Raw genomic sequence first — 20,712 nt, forward strand, 5'->3', positions numbered from 1 at the left:
AACCCCTTTCCTTAGGATTATCTCTGTTTGCCTTTGTAACACATAGTCTTAGCAATTTTCAAGTAAAATGCATTAACATAGGGATAGAATACTAGTTCGACTTGAATTCCTCATCCCCCCCGAAAGAAAACACAACACATTAACTGGGGTTTAAATAGGCTGCAGTTTAACATACAAACTAACCGGAGCCCTTACAAATTGAAATTATCAAACCCCCCCAACTTACCCCTCCTCCCTTTCCTCCCCCTTTTTCTCCTCCACCTTGCCCCCAGTAGTGAAGAAACAAACCCCTCCCCCTTCCCCGCCTACTCCGCCTCGAACTAGCGAGAGTAAGCGCAAACTGAGAACTTAGCCCCTTAGTTCTTCGGTCCTCCCATGTAGCAGCCCCGCTACACGAGGCTTCCACCCCAACCCCACCACCGTAATCCCACTGCTTTACAAAGTCCTCCTGGGCTTGGGTTTACCGCCACAAAACAAGCCGACCTAAGTCTACTTGTTCTCCTTACCCTCGCCCCCCCCCAAAACTGCAGCCAATTACCATTTCCTAATCTCTCTTTCAAGCCCTTCCTGTATTTTTATTAAAAAGATTCATACCCACCTCGGATAAGTGGACCCCGTCGCTGCTGAATAACCCCGCTTCCACCTCCCATGACCAGGGATGCCTTATTGCCTTACGGAAGATCGAAAAGCGTTAGACTTCCACCAGCCAATACCTTTTATTCCAGTATCTGATCCTGCTTCTCGGCCTTGGTGGCCCACCAATCCAAAACAGTGTGCTATAAAACAGCTCGTCCCCACCATATTCTCTGATTGTCGCACTCAATACCCTGGCGAATTGATAACGCGTAAGGGGGCTGCCGTCTTCGTGCACAAGGAAAGATCCCCGCATCCCAGGGTGCATTTCAAGATAGTCCTGCGCCTGCCGAACTGGACACACTCGGATATTTGCAGCCGGCACTAAGGTTATGAAGGAACCTTTACCGCCCTGGTCCGTTTTTGACTGAGGGATGAACAATCTCACCTTTGCATCATAAACCTGTACACACTGAAATGTTAACCCCAATTCATGGTTGCTGTACTGCGATTTGGCCACTAATTCGCTGACTCTCATGGCTCTGAAGAACATCCACGAGAAGGCTACTCTGAACAACGTCACCTCGTATTTCGACCAACATACTTTAGGCAATTGTGCAGATAATCTGACCAAATCATCGTAACGAATGGGTTGTCGCATGTCCCCTTGCTTTCCTAAGCTGTGCTGCCATCCCCCTAATACTCTACGCACTCAAAAGCTGCTCAAGGGGTTCCCCCAATCTCGCAGTTTCTGGAAAAAAGCAAAACCGGCCAATTGTAACCAAACTGTGGCTACTGAATACCCGTTAGTCTTAGCCCATGTTATGAACCAGACTAATGCATGCTCAGGCGCGGCTCCCTCTCGCCACCCTTGTTTGTAGGAAACCAGCCACTGCTTTTGCTCCTTGAATATAAGACTTCCAAGTTGTCTGCACCACCGAGCTCTGTTTCATCACCTATTCCTCTTTCGCACCTGGCATATCACAAAATCCCTGGTGTCCATCACAGAGCTGCGAGCTCCCTGAGCATTCTGCCAGAACACCAGTAGTACGACAATATCGTCACGCTCACAAACAGCTCCCTCCAGTGCGTACTGAAAACATCTGCACTGCAACACAATACTTGATGTGAACACCTCTTGTATGCTCCTGAATCCAAACCCCTGCCCTGTCCCTTTCACATGACTCTACACTACCCCATCCTCGTTGCATTATTATTCTCGTTACCTTCTGTTTTCTTTGTTCACATCTACTTTTTTTTTTTGTTTGAACTGGCTGACCTTCCACAACTTGTGGTTACTTCCTTGTCGTACGAATATATACTGTCCCTCGTAAATTTGGTCCTCCTCCCCCTCTATCACGCCCCCTACCCCATTTCCCTAGGACAGACGCTTGGCCTGGTTGGCTCCTTTATTACGCAGTGGCTGCTGCACAGGGGTGTATTTCGACAATGGGTGAGCACCTCTGCATGAGGAGCAAGCGTGTCTGAATTTGCGTTCAGGGAATAAGCAGGTGGCTCTGTTGAATCTCCAACATACATCCGAATTCACCGTGACCACTCTAGAGTCATTAGCTTTAACGTTGTGTCACGCTCCCCCTGTCGTCCTTGAAGTGACTCCCTGCATTAGCTTCCCTGACCCTGTACCCTTATTGGTCATTTGCGTTAACCATAAGTTTATATCTTGAGTGCCCCACGACATGAACTTGTTTCCCCCACCATTTTTCCCTGAACTTTTCATCATAGTTTGGCCATGCCCAGTGTTCATAATCCTTAAACGCGCCCAGGATACTATCACTGTAGGTTAGAAGCGCTCCATATTGCTTGGGTTGATGTCCAATTATGCTAGCCAACCTGAAGAAACCTCAAACCCAGTTGATTATATTCTTGGAGATTTTTGGCTCCGCAGTATTACCCTCTTTTTTTTTTTTTTTTTTTTTTCTTCTTCCCCCTTCCTACGCGCTTCTTGTCCCTCCGCTTGCTGACTAACAGGTGAAAAATATTCAAATCTTCTTCTCCTTATGCGACTGCATAGCTTCCTAGGGACTCCTTCCCACAATTCTGTTAGAGGCTAAAGCTGGATGCCCCATGTCTTGACAGGGGCCTGCCCCGGTGACCCGCCTAGGCTGTCTGGAACCACTTCTATCCGAGGAGGAAGAAGTGGATGAGTCAGTGCTAGAACTGAAACTATCTGAATACTCACTCTGTCTTTTCATTCCTTTTATCTTGGCTTTCTTACTACAAACCATGCTTTCATTACCTTCCGCCGCTCTGAGCAAAATGCCCGACATGGGTTTTGTTTTTTCACTTACCAAGCGTCTCATCCTGCTGTCTCCATTGAGTAGCAAATCTTTCCTTGTTCCTCTCCCTCTGAGACGCCTGAAAAGAAGTACTTGGTGTCTCTTCATCTTCTGTACCTGAAACAAGAAAAGTACCAGCAGCAGACTCCGTCCCATAGCAGACTCCGTCCCCGTATAGGGGTCTCCGATCTGGGCTGTAATACATGCTATACATCACCCTCCCCTTTTTCCCTTCTCAGTAGAACTGATGCTGGATACCCCATTGAGTCGCCGCTGGAGGGCGGATATCCCACTTCCAAACCCCTTTCATCCCTTCCCAGCCCATATTCCCCTATTCTCAATTATGGACTCCTTGAAGGAGGAAAAAAAGATGCCTACACTCACCACACACGTGTCATTCGGATTCCTTATTGCGATCAAAACGCCTCTGTTTGAAAGGTAACCCTGTGCATTCCCCTGCTGCGTCCACATATCATCTTGTCTTCCGCTCTGCACCTCTTCAGTCCGCTGCATTCTGCCTGTCATGCTCCTGCTCTCTGAAGCTCCACTTTTCGTCGCTTGTCCTCTGATGGGCCCTCCCATTTTTTCCCATGACTGCCGCTGCTCTGGGGTCAGCAGTCGCGATCCTGACTCCTTCTGGGCCTTTGCGAAGGCAAGGCTTGCCGGATTCCAGTTCCCAGCTGGGACCTCCGGGTAAAGAAGGAAGGCAGGGCCTTATGCCCTCTGGGGAGGGGGAAGGCGGGAAATCACTACCAGAAGCACTCAGGGATATGTCGTGTGCATGAACACCCTGTTCAGTACTGCACTCTGCCCCTGCGAACAAGTCCTCGTCAGGCGCAGCCTCGGGGCTGCTTTCTCTGTAGCTGGCCTCCTCTCGGGGGTGGGGTAATAAAATGTAAAGGAGAGCCGGCTGCTCGGGGAGGTGTGCCGGGGTGAGCCCCCTGCGGCCTCTCTTGGACATCCTGGCAGGGGAAGGATCGACCCTGCCTCCCCTCTCTTTACCTCGCGGCATCTGAATCTGTGACTCCGCAGCGCTGGGTAATAATATATTTTCTTCTTTATTTCATTATTTTAAAGAGATTTCTGCAGTCAGGTGCCTTCAGTCTCCTCAACTAAAGCTTCTGACTGTTGGGTCTTTACGTCATCCGCTGCCTCCAATCAGGTATTTCTGATTCGAATGCAGCTGAGCTCAGTCCTAATGCTTCCCTCATTGGTGTTCCTGTTCCTGCCGTCCCTGTAATCCCCCTCCCCCTCTGCTAACTGAACCTAAGTCGCTGATTCTCCCCATGTTATGGTTGCAGCTCAAGTCTGGCTTGCGCTGCTCCTCTTTTATATGAGTAAATCCTATGGACAATTGAATGGCATATATTATAACAATTTTCAAAAGCCCACTTAAAGTTCATTTACATGTGTAAAACCCAATTTTAAGCATGTAGATACTTTTTAAAATCAGGCTCTGTTTCCAACCCAGCTCTTGATTGTTAGGTTATTTATAAACCTTCTGTGTGGAGCAGTGTTAAAAACCTTGTTGAACTTTATCAGCTTGCCCTTGCCTGTGATCTAGTTATTTGGTTAAAGAAATTAATCTGTGTTTGTTTGACATGATCTTCTCTGGTTAAAAAAAAATATGCTGCCTGGATCCTGTCATCAACTGGATTCAAGTCATTCCACTGCTTTAGTTAGTGCATCAATTTAGGGACCACAAGATGACACATTCAATGCCTGTGATCCCTAGCTTCCTCTCTAATTTTACTTTTATTATGAGGCTAATCCATAGTAAAGAACAGTTTAAGATAATGAATTATTCAGTATTTTGGATAGTTGATCTAAGATGCATAAAGGCGGTTTAAGTGATTTTTTTCCAAGATACTCTGCTCACTTGCACCTCTCCCCCAACACCACGTTGGAGCTCTTTATGTGCCTAAAACTGTTATAAATTCCAGATTATTGGATGAAATAAACCTATGGCATTTTTTATTCTTGATAACTGTAAATATATCTGAAATGCAGAACAGTAAAAAAAAAAAAAAAAGCTTCACTGTTCCACAAAAATCTATAAATGTAAATCATAAGATAATCCTGTAACATAGGAGTTAAAGGTTCTTAATTTTAATAAAAACTGAGTACACAAGGTGTTTGATTATGTTTATATAACACTGATAGCAAAGCTGTGACTAGTTTTTTTCTTTTTCTGCGTACTTTATTTCCAAGTAATGTTTTGTTATTTTGGCATGTCCAAATAGTGTTTAGTTCTAATATGGTGTTAGTTACTGTGTTTACTTGAAGCTAGTCTTTTGTTATCAAATTGGAAAAAACAACAAGGCTGTTTTTCTTACTTTTTTAGTTGCTCAAACTGTGTCTGCTATGTAACGCTTTTCAGTGGGCTTTGGGCTGAAGCTGTTTGTTTTAAATTAAAATTATAATTTGAAAATTACATTAATTCAGAAATATATTTTGAAGAAAAGTTTTTATCCTTAGTAACCCTCCCTAACACAAGAGTTTCTATATGTATAATATACTTATGACTTGGTGTTTGTCAGTGGCCAGTGGTGTGTGCACACCCGCTTGGCTCCAGGGGTCACATGAGTTGGAAGGAGGCCAGCATGGTCATCAAAACGATAAGGGCAGCATATGGGGGCTGGAAAGAGGTTTATGCATTGGCCTTCCATTTGAGTGGCAGGATGTGGATAGTAGGCTAAGCGGGTCAGGGGGCTAGGAGGTGGGGATTTGTTTAAATAGGTGACAGCTAATCAGTCTCCTGTAAATGGTGCTGTTAATGTACTTCCTGAAAAATGTTTGGATTGGCTATGTAAGCTTATATCCTAGCAGGGAAATATACTGTAATACTTGGGAATGATCTAATTAATGACCTGTCATAGGAGTGGAGAAGTAGCCTAATGGTTAGAGTTGGAGGCTGAGAACCAGGGAAGCCAGGATTCGAATCCCACTGATCCATGTGACCTCTGGCAAATCAGTTGACCATCAGCCTCTGGACCCAGGGAAAATATAAACTGTGCCTAAATGTAATTTGACTTGAACTACCAATGAAAAGGTATGAGCTCAATCAAAATGTTATGCCTAGGAATTCTAATAGCTTTTACTAGTTGGTGCAAAGGTTGCAAACCAGTGAGACTGACTTTGAATAGACATGTATCATGACAGCAAGAGGAATTATGGTCTGTAAATTTACCATAAGAAATAGAGCATTTGCAGAGTGGTTTTAGACTTGTTTTGTAGACATTGAATAATCTCTCAGCCAGCAAGCAGAAATGTATGAGTATATTTGTTAATATGTTAAAGAATAGAATTGACTCTGTTGTAAATGTACGTTCTGTTTGTTGACAGGCTGACAGGATCTTCAGGATATGTAACAGATGGACCTGGAAATTACAAATATAAAACCAAATGCACATGGCTCATTGAAGGAATGTAAGTCTAAGAGCTCAATTTTCCCTTTATTTTTCAGATTACTTCCTAATATAGAGTATTGGATATGAAATGACAAGAAGGTAAAAATAAAGCAAATCATGACAAATCTAAAGCCAGATTTGGTAGATTACAAGTACAATTTAAATGGATTTAAATATAGATATTGCTTGCTTTGTGTCCTGTTATCACTATTAGGTACCAGTTAACAAAGATGAAGCAACTGGGTAAATCTTAGGTGAATGAATAATCATAAGAACATATACGCCATACTGGGTCAGTCCAAAGGTCCATCAAACCCAGCATTTTGTCTGACAGTGGACAGTCCAGGTCACAAGTACTCAGCAACATCCCAAAGACTAGGTCATCCTTGCTCATAACCAGGGAGAAACAGTGGCTCTTCCAAATCTATTTGGCCAATACTAGTTTATGGACTTTTCCTCCAGCAACTTGTTTAAATGTGTTTAAAATTGAGCTATGCTAACTACTATCACTACATCCTCAGAAATAAATTTCACAATTTAATTGTGTGCTGAGTGAAAAAATCCTTTTATATTTGTTCTAAATATGCTGCTTTTTAGCTGCATGGAGTGTCTCCTAGTCCTATTTGAAAAGATAATTAGTTTATCCATTCCACCCCATTCATTGATTGTATAGATCTCTATCTTGTCTTTTGTTAGCTGTCTTTTCAGGCTGAAGAGTCTTAACCTGTTCAGCCATTCTTCATCGGGGAGCCATTTCATCTCCTTTATCATTTTGGTTGCCCTTCTCTGTATCTTGTTCTATTATTGCTATATCTTTCCTGAATTGGGGGTGACCAGAAAGTTGGCATGTTTAGGGATTTCTAGGAAAAGAATGGAAAATAAAATAGATGTGACTTAGTATCAATTCCTAGTGTGACTTCACCTTGAGTATTGTGTGCGGTCACACCAGGAACTTTATATAAAGGCATTATATCTTTTGTTTTCCATTCCTTTCCTAGTAATGCCTAGCAGTTTTTTCTTTTTGACTGCTGCTGCTCATTCTGCTGTGGATTTTGAAGTATTGTCCATAATTATTCCAAGGTCTCTTTCCTGGGTGATGAAGCCTAAGATGGAACCTAGAATAATGTTCCTTTAGCTTAGATATTTTTTCACTATATGCATCATTTTGCATTTGTCCAGATTAAAATTGATCTGCCATTTAAATACCCTGTCTCCCAGTCTTGAAAGGTCCTTTTGCAGTTAGAATCTGCTCATGATCAGCCGGGAGCCTTTGGAAGGAGAGACACGCTGTAGGAGTGATCTGCGTGTTTGGAGCAGAATTGGCTGAAAAGGACAGAGGAAGGGAACTCTCACTGTCCCGGCTCGATTCCCTATAACCCCGCCTATCTCTGACATCAGTGGCCCGACTGCCCTGTTTAAATCCGGGGGCAGCGGCACGCAGCTGCTGGCGTGCTGCCGAAGCTGCATGCCAAAGGGGCACGCCCCTGGTAGAGGTTTTGTTCTTTTTAGATTTCCTATGAGAACTGAATTTAATGGGGGAAAAAGAGGAAGGCTAGGATATTAATCTCCACTCCATCCAGAAAGGAAGTGACGGGGCCCATGGATCAACATCTTGCCAGACAGGTGAGTCAACCTACAAGGGAGGTTATCCCAGATATCTTTTTCTTCGGGAGCCTCCCTAAGTCCTGCCATATACCAGAATCCCAATGTATTTGCTGGAAATAGTGGGGCTGAAGATTCAAAAGCCCCAGAGTTCCCAGCTTTAACATCGCCTGTTTTGGTAACAGAAGCACCAGCTGATCAGGAAGGACTAAACCATATTGATGTGGGACATGAGATATCTGATTTTGTAGGGGTAAATGAAGGGATAGTTAATCCTGAAAATGTAACGCTGGTGGATGTATGGAGAGCAGTTACAAAAATGGAGATGATGTTATCTTTGTTCATGGCCCAATCCTCCAATTTCATTAAGGAAACTGGGAAAAACCTGGAAGACCACAGTAAAATAATACTATATTTAGAACAGCAATGTGGAACATCTATAAAACAAATTTCATCTTTGCAAGCCACTGGATCGGCGTTTATGAAAGACTCTTTAATTGTTTATAAAAAATTGGAGGGAATTGAAAATGCTTTGAGAAGGAAAAATTTAAGATTTTTAAATTTCCCCATTACAAGACTGTTATCAGCCCAAGAATTATTTAATAAATACTCTAGGGAAATTTTGGGTATTACTAAAGATTTGATTATATCTAAAATGTACTATGTCCCAGTTAAGAGAAGAGAGGTATTGGCTAATGAGGGGGAAATAGGTGCGCTGGTACCTGTCATTTCAAATGACATTTGACAGGTACCAGGAAGTGGATACAGGAGAAGGGCTGACTGACCCCCTAACTCCCCAGGACAAACCAAAGTGAATCAGGCAAACTTTGTCAGCCGCCACTCACCTGCCCTGACCGCGTCCATCTCCCGCGCTGACAGCTCCGGAGCAGCCCCAGTCCTCTCTCCCCTCCTCCCGGGGACAGCCGGCGGCGAGAGCGGCTTCAGCAGCCCGGGACGGATTGGGCGCTCCCCATGGCTCCCTATTCTCTCTAAAAGGTAATGAGCGCACGCCGTGATCTCTGACGTCGCACGCCATGACCTGCGTGCACGGCTGGACGTCAGAGGTCACGGAGTGCGCTCATTACCTTTTAGAGAATAGGAATCCTGGGACTATGACTCCTAGATCTTTCTTGGGTTGTAGCACCTAATGTGGAACCTAACATTGTGTAATTATAGCATGGGTTATTTTTCCCTATATGCGTCACCTTTCCCTTACCCACCTTAAATTTCATCTGCCATTTTGATGCCCAGTTTTCCAGTCTCACAAGGTCTTCCTGCAATTTATCACAATCTGCTTGTGATTTAACTACTCTGAACAATTTTGTATGCAAATTTGATTATCTCACTCGTCCTATTTCTTTCCAGATCATTTATAACTATATTGAAAAGTAAGGGTCCCAATACCAGATCCCTGAGGCACTCCGCTGCCCACTCCCTTCCACTGAGAAAATTGTCCATTGGTGGGCGTCCAGATCCAAATCAGACCTGCTTTACCAGAATTCCTCCATTAGTCTTTCAAGACTTCTTGGGCTCGGAGTGGTTTTTCTTCTATATGTTCCACTTTGCACAACAGAGGAATTAAATTTGCCCTGATGTTTCCAGCCAGGCTGCGGGTTTGGCAGGTGGAAAAAGTACATACCTTTGAATCAGCGGAACTGGCTAAAACTTTTTTGGACTCTTATTGTTAACTGAAGCATTATTTTCCTGTTATTTGGTGGCATTGCTATGCTTTGATTATTTTTCCCAGGGCACAGAGTGTGCAGGGTCTTCTTTTTGATTCACTAGTGCTGATTTCAGGGAGATGACAGCCTGACAGTAAAACACAAGGGCCTTGGAATGTTTTTTCATTTGAACTTAAAGGCCTGACATCTCAGTTTCTTTTTTTCTTTTTCCCTTGTTCTTCGGGGGTCCTATTCCCCTGTTGTGCCCCCTACCACGCTCTTATAGTCGGGGCAAGTGCCACAGCTTTGTACGTAGCTGACACTGCGCATCAGATATGTGGAGCAGTGTACCAGCTTGGGGGCTTGAAGTGCTGTTTTTTCATGTCCCCCTGAGTGCTCTTCTACAACAGTGTCACATATTGAATTTGAGTAGGGCTTGGCTTTCTTGTGAGGCCTTATTTCCCTAGAAGCGCTCACAGGTTTTGTTTTTATGTTCTTACTGTTTTCCATGTATATTTTTGAGTGCAAAGCCACAAATGTTCTGTTGGCTGGTTTGTCTTGCACTTTTCTCGCTGTATTTAGGTAGGGCAGATTATTTTGACTACTGTACTTAAGTGATTTTTTCTCGGGAACCTAGAGAAGCCCAAGTACTAGATAGACAAGTTTCATAATTCTGGGCACCGCTCGTAGAGAGGTGCAAAGGAAAGGGGTTGGGCCCGGGCACATGGAAACGTGATCTTGACACTTCCTTTATGGGAGTTCGGAGGGAGAAGAGGTTGGGGAGAAGGGGAACGGGATGTCATGTTGACTTTGGAGGGAGGGGGAGGACAATGGTAGGAATTGGGGGAGAGGGGTAAGGGGGATAGAGGGTGGGGGGGAGTTTGGCGATGCAGGGGCTTGGGTGTGATAGACGGGTTAGGGAGGGACGTAGGACGTGAGTCTTTGCGGGTGAGTAAAGTGTTTCTCCATTACAATTGTAACTTCTCAGCTCCCTTGGCGGGGGGAGCAGGGTGGGGAGCCTCAGCTGGGAGGGCTGCTGCCTGGGAATTTCTGTGAGACCAATTGCAACTTTCTTTCTGGTCAATTAAGTTTTGAGTAATTCTACACGCTTTGTTTCTTGGAACGTTTGTGGATTAAATTCCCCAATTAAATGCTCTAAGGTACTCTCCTTACCAAAGCAGAAAACTGTGCTGGTGGCATATTTACAGGAGACATCTTAATGATGTTGAACGTGTAAAACTGTGTCGTGATTGGGTGGAGGAGGTCCGGTTTGTCTCAGCCTCTTCAAAGTCAGCGGGTGTGGCAATTCTGATCCATAAGCGGCTCCCCCTTAAAATTATTAAAGAAATTGCAGATCCTCAAGGCCGCTTTCTCATCTTGGTAACGGAGCTGTTTGGCCAGACTATTGTATTATGTAATGTGTATGCCCCTAATATTTATACTCCCCATTTTTTCGAGGCCTTTACTCACATTTACGTCAGTTTATAACTGATACAATTGTTATTGGGGGGGATTTCAATACTATTCATGATGCACAGTTACATGCATCTCAGTCTCGCTGAAGAGAACTGGGCATGGGGTGGGCCCCTCACTTCTTGGAAACTTCACTACATTTACTGGATGCATGGTGAATTTTACACCCTTTGGATTGTGACTTCACCCATGTGTCTCGGGCACATGTGTCCTTTGCCGGTTGGATCATTTCCTTGTGAGCTGTCATACCTTTCCTTCTGTTCAAAATGCAGGAATAGATATTATTGTGATATCAGACTATGCCCCTATCTGGGTAGATTTTCTTTTCTCAGGTTGCCAGTCATCGGTTAAGCATTGGCGATATCCCTATTATCTGGCCCAAGATACAAAATTTCAAGAATACATAAGATCCAAATGGACTGATTATGCTAAGCTTAATCACTCTTATAGCCCAACCCAGCCTGTTTTGGTATACGGCGAAGGAGGTATTAAGGGGCGATATTATTTCCTATGTTTCACATCGGCGAAAAGTTCTTAATCAACATATCCTGACCTTGAGTGAGCAGTTGCGCAAGGCCCGGTGACGGCTTGGGGCCGCTGAGTCTGAGCAGGCTCGTGCAATGTATAGAACCCAGCAAGCAGCCTTGAATTCCCTTTTACATCAGCGGGCAAAGAAAAGTTTTATATATCAATTTCACCTTTATCAACATAGTAATAGGGCGGGACGGTTGATGTCCAGCTTAATTAGATCAGCGTGGCCGAATCTGTTTATTCCAGTGCTGCGCACGTCTCCTAATTCGGTGGCCTGGGACACCCCAGCTATTTTAAAAGGTTTTCGGGACTTTTACTCCATTGTATGCCTCGGAGGGAGGGAGCGAGGAGGCCTGTACCCAGTTTTGCTGCCAGTTATCTTTACAGAGTTCAACATGCGACCAAAAATCATGCTTAACCAGCCCATAACAGAAGATGAAGTCTGGCAGATCATTAGACGTGCCCGTAAGTTCAGTGCGCCGGGACCAGATGGTTATACTACAGAGTTTTTTTTTTTTTTTAATTCTTGAAGATAAAATTGCGGGCCCTTTGGCATTAGGGTTTATAGAACTGATAGCTGGGGGCAAGTTCCCGGTTAATGAAAATTTAGCCCTTATCACTCTAATACCTAAAGTGGCCAAGGATCCTCTTTTACCTGAGTCCTATCGCCCGATCTCATTACTCAACTTAGATCACAAATTATTGGCAAAGATACTGGCTGAAAGGTTTGCCCCTGTCCTTCCCTCCCTAGTGGGGGACCATCAGGTAGGTTTTGTTCGTCAGCGCTATGCGCTGGCTAATATTAGGCGAGTTTGACTGCCATGACCGTATGCCGGCAAATGAAGACCCCTTATCTGTCCATTAGTTTCGATGCCGAGAAGGCCTTTGAGAGGGTGGAATGGCCTTATTTCACATTTTGCAGGAGATGGGGTTTGGCTTTTTTCTACAAGCTGTGCAGTTGCTGTATATGGATCCCAAGGCAGCTATTCTTGCCAATGGTGCCCAGTCCGAGATGTTTGGGGTGGCACAGGGTACTCGGCAGGGATGCCCGTTGTTCCCCCTGCTGTTCATCTTGCAATTAGAGCCCCTTCTGCTTGCTATTCAACAACACACGATTCGGGGAGTCTGCCTTGGGGACCGTATTTTTAAAAACGTAGCCTTTGCAGACGACCTGCTAGTTTGTCACAGATCCACCGAAATCAGTGTTTTCTTTATTACATTTGATATGGGCTTTTGGCATTTTTTCTGGGTTAAAGTTAAATGAATCTAAGTCTTTTGTGTTGCCCTATCCGTCCACCTTGCCAGCTAGTTGGCCTGATGATTTTCTACTGCAAAGGGTGGCAGATCATCTTCACTATTTGGGGGTATCTCTCCTGGCCGATCCAGAGCAAATTTACAAGGCCAATGTCCCCCCACAATTGAAATCCACTATCGAGAGTGGCCATTTGGGGGAGTTTGCCTCTTTCCTTAAAACGGGCGCATAAATTTATTCAAAATGACCATCTTGCCGCGGTGGCTTTATCTTCTTCAAAATTTGCCTGTAATCTTGAAACGCACAGACCTTAATCGGCTGGAAAGTGCTTTATGAAGGTTTGTTTGGAGAGGGGGGAAATCTAGTCTCCCACTTTCTTGGCTAAAAGCGCGCTGGGGCAGGGGCGGTTTGGGGATGCCTGACTTGGCAGCATATAATTTGGCTTTCAACTTACGCCTAGTTAGGGATTGGCTGACGGGCAGACCGGTATATACCCCACTTTCCGCAGATGGTGCCTTGCTGTGCCCGGTGGCTCCTGCATATGTTGTGCAGGCTAAGCTGGGACAACTTCTGTCATTTCTTAACCAGGCAGCGCTTGTGAAGCCTCTTCGGCAGACATGGGTGCAGCTGACCAAGCTTCTAGAGATACCTGCTCAGTGTGCTTATTTTCTTCCAGTAGTGGGTAATGTGGATTTCACTCCAGGTTCCCAGTCCGTTCGCTTCCGGGGTTGGGAGACCAGGGGCATCACATTGGTGGGCCACTTCTTAACGAATGAAGGGAAGCTTCTTCCATTTAAGAGAATTCCAGGCCATTTATGGGTTTGGTGCTACTCATACTTTCCCATACCTCCAAATTGGGCATTACATAAATTCATTGGGGGCAGATATTAAGTACCCTTCGGTGTTTAAGGCCCTTGATCGGATGTTTAGGTTTGAACAAGCAGTGGCTCCATCTTTGTCATTCTATTATGTTTCTAAGTCAGAAGTTATGTGCTCATATCTAGAGTCACATTGGAACCGGGATGGTGTCTTTGTTGTTACCCACACTATTCTAAAGGGGTGCTTTAGACGTGTAGCCAAGATCTTGATCAGTATGTATTACCGAGAGCTACAGTTCAAATTTTTGAACTGGGCATGTGTGTCAACTCAAGTGGCCTTTCACTTGACTATAGCTCCATCGGCGCTCTACACCCGCTGTGGTCAATTCACGGGCACATTGTCCCATGTTGTTTGGACATGCTCCCCAGTGCAGCAGTTCTGGCGTCGAATGGCAGACTACATGGCTGACCTGTTGGATGTGGCTTTTCCAGTCACCCCACTGTGGTGGTTATTTGGCTGCATATCCCTGATTCAGATTCGAGATTCTGGATCACGTCTGCTTTTACACAAAGCTGGTCTTGTAGGGGGAAAAAAACGGTGATTCTTTTGGTTTGGAGAACTCAGGACGCTCTGTCCTTTAGGGTCTGGAGGAACTGCTTCCATGACATGATGAATATGGAATGTCTGGCGTCCTGGACATCCCTAAGATGTCGGTGGCTTTTTCTTAAGGTGTAGCAACCTTACCTACAATCTCTTCCACGCTGGGCACGAAGTCTTATTGTAAATGATTAACTGTTTCATACCACGATCAGTGCCTGGATGAACTCTACTAACTTAGTAGTCTGATACTCACCTGTAGAACATCACTTTGGGGGGGGGGGGCATTTCTGGGGTTGTATTATGTTGACGTTTGCATCTGAGGGGGCTCAGAGTACCGTTCTCCTCAGTGTTGTATCAGTTGTTGATGGTAAAAATCAATAAACGTTTAAACATAAAAGCAAAAAAAAAAAAGTGCCTCTGTAAACTGAGGTGCAGGGCCAAACGATGGTATAGAAAAGATTCAAAATAAATAAATATATATTTGATGGCCAGGTTTTGAAGCTTCCCAATAAAAGTATCCTTTCATATTGGAAAGCTTGATTCTAGACTTTTTAAAGAGGAGCTCATTACTATTAACATACCTGCTTTCAGTTTAGCTGGGGCATAACTAAAATTGGAATAAGTATAGGGACATAATTCTGTTTCAGCAACATCATTTAACAGTTTCTGTAACATATATCTAGTTTGTAATCATAAAATAAGTCTCTACTTTTGAATGAATGCCAATAAGCATTAATCATTTGAAACAGAACTATTTTGCGAGTTTATGGCTTGAAATTAGCATTTACCAGTAGGGTTGGTGAATATGGAATATATCAGAATTGGGCAAGGGTATCTTTTTGACTTGTTTCCTAGGTTAGTAATTTTCAGCATGTTTTCCCTTCCCTGTTAATAGTCAGTGAAGCACACATAATCCAGAACCATCTGTTTTTATATAACTTGAGTAATACTCTCAAAAAGCACTAACAGCAAACATAATAGAAATTGTCAAAATTCCTAAATCACTCAATTTCCCTTTTTTTTTTGTGTATAAAAGTTTTTATTGGCAATCAAAGCTACATCATAGGAAAAAACAGAACAAGAACCGGAAACATGAATTAGAACTCAAATACAAATAAAGTCGTAGAGGTCCATGCACGAAAGGATAAAACCTCGATTGACCAATTTTCATACAGTGTATAAGTATATCCCATCCCCAAAACCCACCCCCCACCCACCCACACACACACAGCGGGACAGCGAAATACAAGTGTGCAAAAAAAGAGGAAAAGATAAAATGAGGGTGAGATAAGAGTAAAAGTAGAAGGACTAGAAAGGGGGAAAAAGTAAGGAGGACAACAGTTTGAGGAAAAATCGCCCAATATGTCCAGAGTGAGGCACCCCAAACTGAAGGATCATGGAGGCACATGAAACAGACTAGGGAAAAACCAAAGGCCAAAAAACATCAGCAAGCTCCAGGGAGCCTCAGAAACGCTCAGGAGGAAGGAGCATAGGGAACTGAGAGTGCCTGAGACCCAAGCCAGTGAACATAATGAACCCATATTTTCTCAAAAATACCCAAACGATCCCTAAGAACAGCAGTAAGTCTACTGAGTTGATAAAAGGTGTGTAACCTATGTTGTATTTTAGCCATGTTCGGCACTGTGGCCCCTTTCCAGTGTAATGCAATTTCCGAGCGAACAGCAATAAAAACATGTCAGAAACCTCTGAGTGTGTTTATTGTGTCCAGGAACTGGAAGGCCTAAGAGCACATGCCAAGGCTCAGCTGCTATCGGGTCCGGGATAAACATGGACAACCAATCGAACACCTCCCGCCAAACAAGAGCAATCTGCTGGCATTCCCACCATAAATGGTAGTAGGTGCCAATAATCCCGCACCCCCTCCAACAGCAATCCGATAGGGATGGGCGATACTTATGTAATTGGACCGGGGTATAGTGCCATCTATATATAAGTTTATAACAGTTTTCCTGGAGACCCACCGACACTGAGCATTTATGAGCATTAATATATATAGCATCCCAATCCTGATCGTCCAGCTGACACTGAAAGTCCCGGTCCCACAGACCACGATGACGGGGAGGATCCCTTGCCAGGCCATTAAGAATGCCATACACTTTAGAGATAACGCCTCGTATAGTGGATGCATTCTTGCAGTAGTTTTCAAAAAGGGTACCCTTTAATGTCAAGTCACGTCCACGAAGGCCCCGCTGAACAAAATAGTACAGCTTTGCATAATGCAAGAAATCTATCGCAGGCAAGGAGTACATTAAGCAAAGCTGATCGCGAGTCAAAAGAGACCCTAACTGTTGGACGTGAGACAAACAAATAAGGCCCCTAGACGCCCACTGACTCAGGGTCGCTGAATTATCCTGGGTAGAATATACTGTGTTAGACCGCATATGGGTCATGGTAGAGTATTTCTCGGGACCAACAAGGGCAAGTTTCCAAGTGCGCCAGACACGAAGAGTCGTGCGGAGCGCAAACGGAAAATAGAGGAGTGGTCCCCACGTAACTTTGGGTTGCCAGGGTAGCGCAGATATGGGGAAATCCCCTAGAAGTGACTGTTCTAAATGCACCCACTGTGGAATGTCATGAGAGCGATGGATAGCAACCAGAGCTCGCAGTTGCGCAGCGGAATAATACCATAACAAGTTTGGTAAGTTAACACCCCCCCTAAGTTTTGGACGATACAACGTGTTCCGTGCCACCCTCGGAGGTCGCTTGCGCCAAATATAGCTGCACAAAATTCGTTGCCATTGTTTGAGAACACTGGTGGGTAAATAAATGGGAATAGTGGTAAAAAAATATAAAAATCTGGGGAGAACATTCATCTTAATGACAGCCAAGCGTCCCAACCAGGAATGCATTTGATTCTGCCAACTACGTAAATCCTGCAGTATTTTTTTTATAAGAGGGTCATAATTCAGGGAGAATAATTGACTGTTGGAAGATCCCAAGCGAACCCCCAAATATTTCAGGGCAGGCTGGGCCCATTTAAACGGAAAGGCTTGTTCTATCAAGTGTGCCTCTGAAGGCAATAGAGTTAAATTGAGAAGTTCGGATTTATCATAGTTCACTTTCATGCCGGAGACGGCAGTGAACCGACCCAGCTCTGTCATAACACCCCTAAGGGACGTTTCTGGATCAGTAAGTGTGAGCATCACGTCATCCGCAAAAAGGGAGATTTTAAAATGACGACCGCCCTTCTGGACTCCCACTATATCCTTGGATTCCCGGACGGTCGTGGTGAAGGGTTCTAGGAACAGAGCGAACAAGAGAGGGGACAACGGGCACCCCTGCCTTGTGCCCCGATTAATGGGAAAGGATATACCATAACCCCCATTCGCCTTCACCCGAGCCAAAGGATGGTCGTATAGTTTCGCCAACCAAGACATAAAAGAGGAGCCAAAGGCCATGGACTGCAGGGTTTTAAATAAAAAGGGCCAGTGAACCAAGTCAAAAGCCTTCTCTGCATCTAAGGAGAGAAGGACCGCTGGCTGCCGCTGAGTGTGTACCAAATCAATAATGTCCACTATCCTCCTAACGTTGTCTGCTGCCAGACGACCTGGCACAAAACCCACTTGGTCATTGTGCACTAAGGTGGGCAAGACCCCATTAAGCCGTACTGCTAAAACTCTAGCCAACAATTTAAGGTCTATGTTAATTAGCGAAATGGGTCTATATGAGCTGCATTTAGTGGGATCTCTACCCGGCTTGGGAAGCACTGTTATCCCTGCGGTATTGGAATCACTACCGAGAGAGGCACCCTGTAAGAGAGAGTTAAAGGCGTCCGTTAGGGGACCCACTAATATATGTGCAAATTTGCGGTAGTAGGAGCCCGTGAATCCATCGAGGCCCGGGGCCTTGCCTGGCTTTAAGCGTTTGATAGCCTGATGGACCTCATCCTGGTCAATGGGTTTGTCTAAATATGCCCTCTGCGAATCCGTGAGCTTAGGTAACTGGACCGAACGGAGATAGTCATCGATAGCAGTGTCAGTTACCACGCCATCAGGGGCATACAACTGGGCATAAAATTTAGTGAAAGCTTGCCGGATACCATCAGAGGTGGTAATGTGAGATCCAGTCCCTGAGTCTAATTTTTCAATAGTTGTTATGGCCCTGGCTGCACGCAGTCTATGTGCAAGATAACGCCCCGCCTTGTTACCCCCCTTCAAAAAAACTGTTGTTTTAATAAAAGGAGACGATGACTGATAGCTTCATCGTCTAGTGAGCTAAGTTGACTCTTAATTTGTAAAATGCGGCGGTAGACTGCCTGAGAGGAGGTGGCAATGTGTTGTTTAGTTAAGGCTTCCAGGTCGGACAGTAATGTAAGCCTCGACTGGGCCCTAGTTTTGTTACAATAGGCAGCCTGCGATAGAAAGTGTCCCCTCATGACAGCCTTAGAACACTCCCATATAAGCAAAGGACCAGTGCCCTCAGTAGTATTCTCCTGGAAGTAATGTTGTAAATGAGATTCCATTTTAGTGAGAAATCCCTGATCTTTAAGGAGGCCCTCGTTAAGACGCCATGGTCGGTATCCTGGATCTGAATCATGGAAGGCAACCTCAATCCAAATGGGAGCATGATCAGACCAGGTAATGGGTTCTATCCCTGTCTGGAATACTCGGGCCTGAATCTGCACTGAAACAAATAAATAGTCGATTCTAGTATAGCTACCATGAGGAGTAGAGTAGAAGGTGTAGGATCTAGAGTGCGGGTAGCGTCGCCGCCAAATATCAACAACGCACCATTTGGTCAGGAAGCGACACCATCTCGTACGAAATCTGGTGGGTAGCCCCGCACCAGTACTGTGATCCATTTTAGGAGACAAGGTGGCGTTAAAATCGCCTCCCAGGACCAGGTCCCCCTCTAAATGTTGTTGTAAAAGATGGTCAAGTGAACTAAGAAACGCCACCTGACCTGTATTTGGAAAATAAACGTTAAGGAGGGAAATAACACTGGTACCCACCCTAATCTGTAGAAAAATATACCTGCCCTGAGGGTCAGTAATGGTAAGCAGGACTTCATGCACACAGGTATTAGAAATCAGTATCCCCACTCCCACATACTTGTGAGCCTTGGAGCTAGCTGCCCAACATGCAGTAGAAAAATTTGGAAAGGTCAGCAGCCGCTCATGGTGCCTACGCACGTGAGTCTCCTGCAGGAAGGCTATGCCCACCTTCTGACGCTGGAGCTCCCTAGCAAGTAACGAACGCTTGCGGGGGGTGTTCAACCCTTTCACATTAAGTGAGAGAATCTTAGTAGCCATTGGTCATAGAAAAACAGCTAGCCAAGAAAGATATTGAGATTTCCCCAACCCATTGCACAACCAAAGTGAAAAGAGATACCCCCATCCAAACCCCCTCCATCCAAAATAACAGAGAAAAAACAAATGTCCCCGTGTGTGTTCCCATAATTACACCGTATCCCAGCATCCGCCCCAGGGATACACAGATAATGGGAGCCGTGGTCTCCCGATATACAGCAGCTACAAACCCCCAAAACTCTCCCTCCCCCGAGCCCGCAGCCTAAAGTAAGCACAAAACAAAAACCTAAACAAGAAACCCACTTGCTTAACAAAAATGTAGTGTACCAGAAGAAACCACACATTCAGCCTGGTATGGGAATAATAAAGAGTCTCTGGAAAAAGTCAGTCCAAAAACAACAACAAGTCCGCACCTCTGTTATAAAGCAGCAACACAGAAGTGAAACCCACAAGTGTAGAGAACAAAAAAACTGTTCAAAATAAGATTTCACCCTAGGTCCTTCTGTGGGGAGCGGCGAACATCAGATTGCCTCCTCAGCCTCTTTCCCCCCTTGTCTGCTCGTTGCCAACGAGGGGTGGCGTCCAGTTTTCCCAGGGAAACCGCCATCTTAGGAACCTGGAACGTGGCTGGAATTTGTGCCTTGTGAAAGGCTTCCGCAGCATCAGCCAAAGTTTTAATCCTATAGGTAACTCCTTGAGCCTGAAAAAGCAGGCCAAAAGGGAAAGTCCAACGATACTTGATATCCTTGGAGCGTAACGCAGCTGTGGCCTCTCGCAAGGCATACCGTTTCTGAAGGGTGACGGGTGCAAGGTCCTGAAAAACGGAGATAGTCAGATTGCGCCAATGTATGTCCTTCTGTGAGCGAGAAGCAGCATACACCCTTTCCTTTGTCAGGAAGCTATGAAAGCAGATGACTAAGTCACGGGGTTGCTGATCCCGACGCTGACCCAGCGCACGATGGGCCCGCTCCAGGCGCACCTCTGGGGGATCGGCCGGTAAGGCATCATTACTATCCGGGCCACCAAGGAGCAAATGCTGGCAGATTTGGGTAGCCACAAGCGCCGCATCGGAAAATTCAGGAGTCTCAGGGACGCCCCTAATACGGAGATTAGCCCTCCTGTTTCTATTTTCCAGGTCCTCTATTTTCTCCTGAAGCTCCAAAATATCAGACTGATATTGGGTGCCCTGAGTTTGTAGCGTGTTGAGGGCCTCGCCATGAGATTC

The 20,712-nt window shown here is 45.0% G+C and overlaps 1 protein-coding gene across 3 annotated transcripts in view; it reads left to right on the forward strand.

Annotated features, from left to right (window-relative positions):
* Positions 1-20,712, forward strand: part of ATRN (attractin) — a 504,108-nt gene that overhangs the window by 27,879 nt on the left and 455,517 nt on the right. For all 3 annotated transcript variants that reach the window (XM_029594059.1, XM_029594068.1, XM_029594051.1), the window contains exon 2: positions 6,216-6,299. In XM_029594059.1, the coding sequence (XP_029449919.1) occupies positions 6,216-6,299 (84 nt within the window). The remainder of the gene's footprint in view (positions 1-6,215; positions 6,300-20,712) is intronic.

The sequence above is a fragment of the Rhinatrema bivittatum genome, chromosome 1, assembly GCF_901001135.1.
Source record: "Rhinatrema bivittatum chromosome 1, aRhiBiv1.1, whole genome shotgun sequence".
Classification (NCBI taxonomy): Eukaryota; Metazoa; Chordata; class Amphibia; order Gymnophiona; family Rhinatrematidae; genus Rhinatrema; species Rhinatrema bivittatum.